The sequence below is a fragment of the Oncorhynchus tshawytscha genome, linkage group LG09, assembly GCF_018296145.1.
Source record: "Oncorhynchus tshawytscha isolate Ot180627B linkage group LG09, Otsh_v2.0, whole genome shotgun sequence".
Taxonomy (NCBI): Eukaryota; Metazoa; Chordata; class Actinopteri; order Salmoniformes; family Salmonidae; genus Oncorhynchus; species Oncorhynchus tshawytscha.
This window is the reverse complement of record NC_056437.1, coordinates 67,634,903-67,638,375: the sequence shown is the minus strand read 5'-3', so window position 1 is coordinate 67,638,375 and position 3,473 is coordinate 67,634,903. Positions and strand designations below refer to the sequence as shown.

At 39.0% G+C, this 3,473-nt stretch overlaps 1 protein-coding gene across 1 annotated transcript; it reads right to left on the bottom strand.

Moving 5' to 3' along the window:
- Positions 1 to 684: 684 nt before the first annotated feature.
- On the bottom strand, positions 685 to 2,073 carry LOC112258486 (3-mercaptopyruvate sulfurtransferase). The gene is made up of 2 exons (XM_024432885.2): positions 1,450 to 2,073; positions 685 to 1,244 (listed from the first exon to the last, which is right to left on the bottom strand). The coding sequence occupies exons 1-2, from the start codon at positions 2,036 to 2,038 to the stop codon at positions 943 to 945; spliced, it is 891 nt and encodes a 296-aa protein (XP_024288653.2). The 5' UTR covers positions 2,039 to 2,073; the 3' UTR covers positions 685 to 942.
- Positions 2,074 to 3,473: the final 1,400 nt, after the last annotated feature.

Genomic DNA, 3,473 nt, shown 5'->3' with positions numbered 1-3,473 from the left:
GCAAAATCTGTTGTTTTGTTGACGGTCTGGTATTTTGGGGGGGTGCATGCTATCAGATAATAGCTTCTCATGCTTTCGCCGAAAAGCATTTTACAAATCTGACTTGGTGGCTAGATTCACAACGAGTGTAGCTTTAATTCACTACCTTGCATTTGTGTTTTAATGAAAGTTTGAGTTTTATCGAAAACAATAGGTGGCGCTCTAAAATTTCCGCTGATTTTGATCCCGCCACAGGAACCAAGTTATATGGTAAAAGTTGTTATACTTTGAAACAAATACAATACAGAGAACTTTGTACAGTAGATGCCATATTTTTATTGTACAAATTAAACAGTGACATCCTGCAATCGAACTGACAAACTTCTGTTAATACTAAAACCGAACTGCACTTAGAAAAACCCCTTGACATTTCGTGAGCCTACATCTCATAACAAGGTCACACCAAGGCAACCACAACTCCATGAAAATGACGTTTTCCTTACATTTTCATGGTGCATTAAGAGCAAGTTTCATTATTTTAAAAGTCCCTTAGAAAATGTCTGGCAGTGGCAACATCTACAAGACAATGTTGCCAGGCTGCAATCCCCTAAGTAGGAGCATACATACAACAACCATAGTCCAATTCTAACCCGAATACCTCAAACATTCCATCCTTCTAATCTTTATTAAGAAATTAATATCACATAGTTTGTAACACCTTTATTGGACATCTTGAATATAAACATAGTCATACTGTATTCATGGACTCTTGAATGGTGAACTCTTTCACAATGACACATTCATCCAACTCAGCAAAAATCTTCAGTCAAAATCAGTAAAACCCTCCATATTTTGTGCAATCTGTAGCTTCCTTTGTGATTCATAGTGTCCCCTCCCTGCTTTTAATCAGCAACTCATTCAACAGTATTTTCCTTAATGCTCATCTCTACTCGTCTCTCCACATCACACTTGCTTCCCCTTTCCCTCAGAGATGACATGCTCTGGGGCAGCCATTTTGAACCATTCATACCATGACCCGTCATACACAGACACTGACCCTGAATGTCCCAGCAGGTGAGCAGCCAGAACCACGTGGCATGCAGTGACCCCTGACCCACAGGTTACCCAGAAAGGTTTCTCCAAGTCCACCCCTGCCTCTCGGAACATTTTTGCCAGCACTTCAAGCTCCAACTCCTTGCCTGAGGCATCCATGAACTTGGTAAATGGCATGTTGATAGTACCAGGAATGTGGCCAGGCTCAATGTCTGTGTGTGAGAGAACGAAAGAAAATGATAAGGAGAGCGGTATAGAGAGGGGGATAGAGAAAGAGGGAAGATTTTATTTAAAAAAATAATTGGGACAAAATATGTCTTGACATTTAAAAAATCATATTAGCAAAAATGTATAATACCATCAAATGTAATCAATTCTAGGAGGACAAAATAAATCTTTGCTTATGCTCCCACTGACCATCTCTTAGTTCTGGTTCAGTTCCCCGGAACATGCCGGCGGGTCTTGTGTCAATAACTTGCACCTGTTTGGTCTCAATGTTTTTCAGCACATCATCATATGACTTGACCCATGATTGATTGGCAGTCGCCTTGAAGTCCGCACGTCCTGGCTTGGTGTATTCTGCAGTGACAGGATGCCCCTCGGCCAGCCAATTCTTCATACCCCCGTCCAGGACTGATACAGAATTGTGCCCAAATAATCGGAACATCCACCACACTCGGGGTGCGCTGAATGACCCAAAATCGCTGGTATCGTACACTACTACATGTGTATCGTTTCCTATACCTAAACCCCCCACATACTCTGCAAAGTAGTTTGCAGTTGGGAGCATATGGTCCATCGAGGAAGTTTTGTCAGAGCATTTGTCAATATCAAAGAACGAAGTTCCAGGTATGTGCTGTTGGTTAAATTCCGCATTTGCATCGCGTTTTAATATCGGTACATGCCAGGATGTATCCAGAATTCGAAGATTCGGTCCAATAAGGTTGCTCTTTATCGCATCTGCAAGCCATTTGGCTGAAACAAGCTCCTGGGTTTGCACCGCCATGATTGTCCTTGTCTTGAACTTTGAATCAAGGTTGCCATGTCTTCAACAAAATTCTAATTCAAAACCCGCTCAAAAATCCTGAAAGTAGTCCCTTTTTCTTTTGCGCAGGGAGAGGGGAGTTGCAACATTTAGCCAATAAACCCCTTTTTTCCACAACGTTACTGAGCGAATTAAGAAGGAATCTTGACTTAACGTCAAACAACTTTAGAATCAAAATTTGGTTTTCCATCAAAATAATAATTATTGCAAGCTAATGTGACTAATAAAGTAAATGGAATATGTCACAAGAGAAAATATAATTCGCCCTTTTTACACTTTTCTGACTGTTACTACAGTACCAGTCAAAAGTTTGGGCACACCTACTCATTCCAGGGTTTTTCTTCATTTTTACTATTTTCTACATTGTAGAATAATAGTGAAGACATCAAAACTATGATGTAACACATATGGAATCATGTGTCGTAACCAAAAAAGTGTGAAACAAATCGAAATATATTTTCTATTGAGATTCTTCAAAGTAGCCACACTTTGCCTTGATGACAGCTTTGCACACATCTTCACTATTATTCTACAATGTAGAAAATAGTAAAGCTAAAGAAAAACCCTGGAATGAGTAGGTGTGCAATTTAGAAATAGTCCAAAAACCAGCAACAAGCAACCAAATACATGTTCACCAGTGACATCATTTTCAAAGTTGCCTAATTGCAACCCTTCTGAACTATTATGCAATTTGATGCATGGATGTGATACTGGTATGACGCCTTCATTAGCTTTCACTGGCCCTTCATTCTGTAGGTCATTTGTAGAACTGTAAACATGTACCATTTTGATTTCAAGTCTAATATTGTTCCACCTTTTCTACACAGTTATGAGACCGACTAGGTCATGATTTCCAGCTATTTATCAAAATCTGCAAATTTCTTGGAAAAATAACATAATGCAATATTGCATGTTTAGTGTTATTTCTGACCCTGCATGTCCAACAAATCACCTGTACAGGGAGTCCATAGCGAGTGCTGGTCAACAACTGCCAGGTTTTTTATTTTTTTTATGTATCTGTAGCCTAATCTAGTTGACTGTTACCTTCAATCTAATGCATTCTAACAACAGTTGATCAGCAATTGCGATAGACCTGTGACCATGGTCACAATTGAGTACTTCCAATTTCATGAACTAAAAATGGACATGGATAATTACATAACACAAGTCTACAACAACAATAAACTGAAGTTATCGGCAATTGATTAAATCAGTTTGCCAGCTCAAAGTCGGCTACACAAGTGGAACAAATTGATTTGCAATGATTCCAGTGATATCTTAATTTCAACATATTTATTGTATAATATAGTAGGCTACAGTAGCCTACATAGGCATGTAAATTAATTCGCTAATTGATGACCAATAGATGCAAGTGTGTCATTGTCAGTTTCGCTGT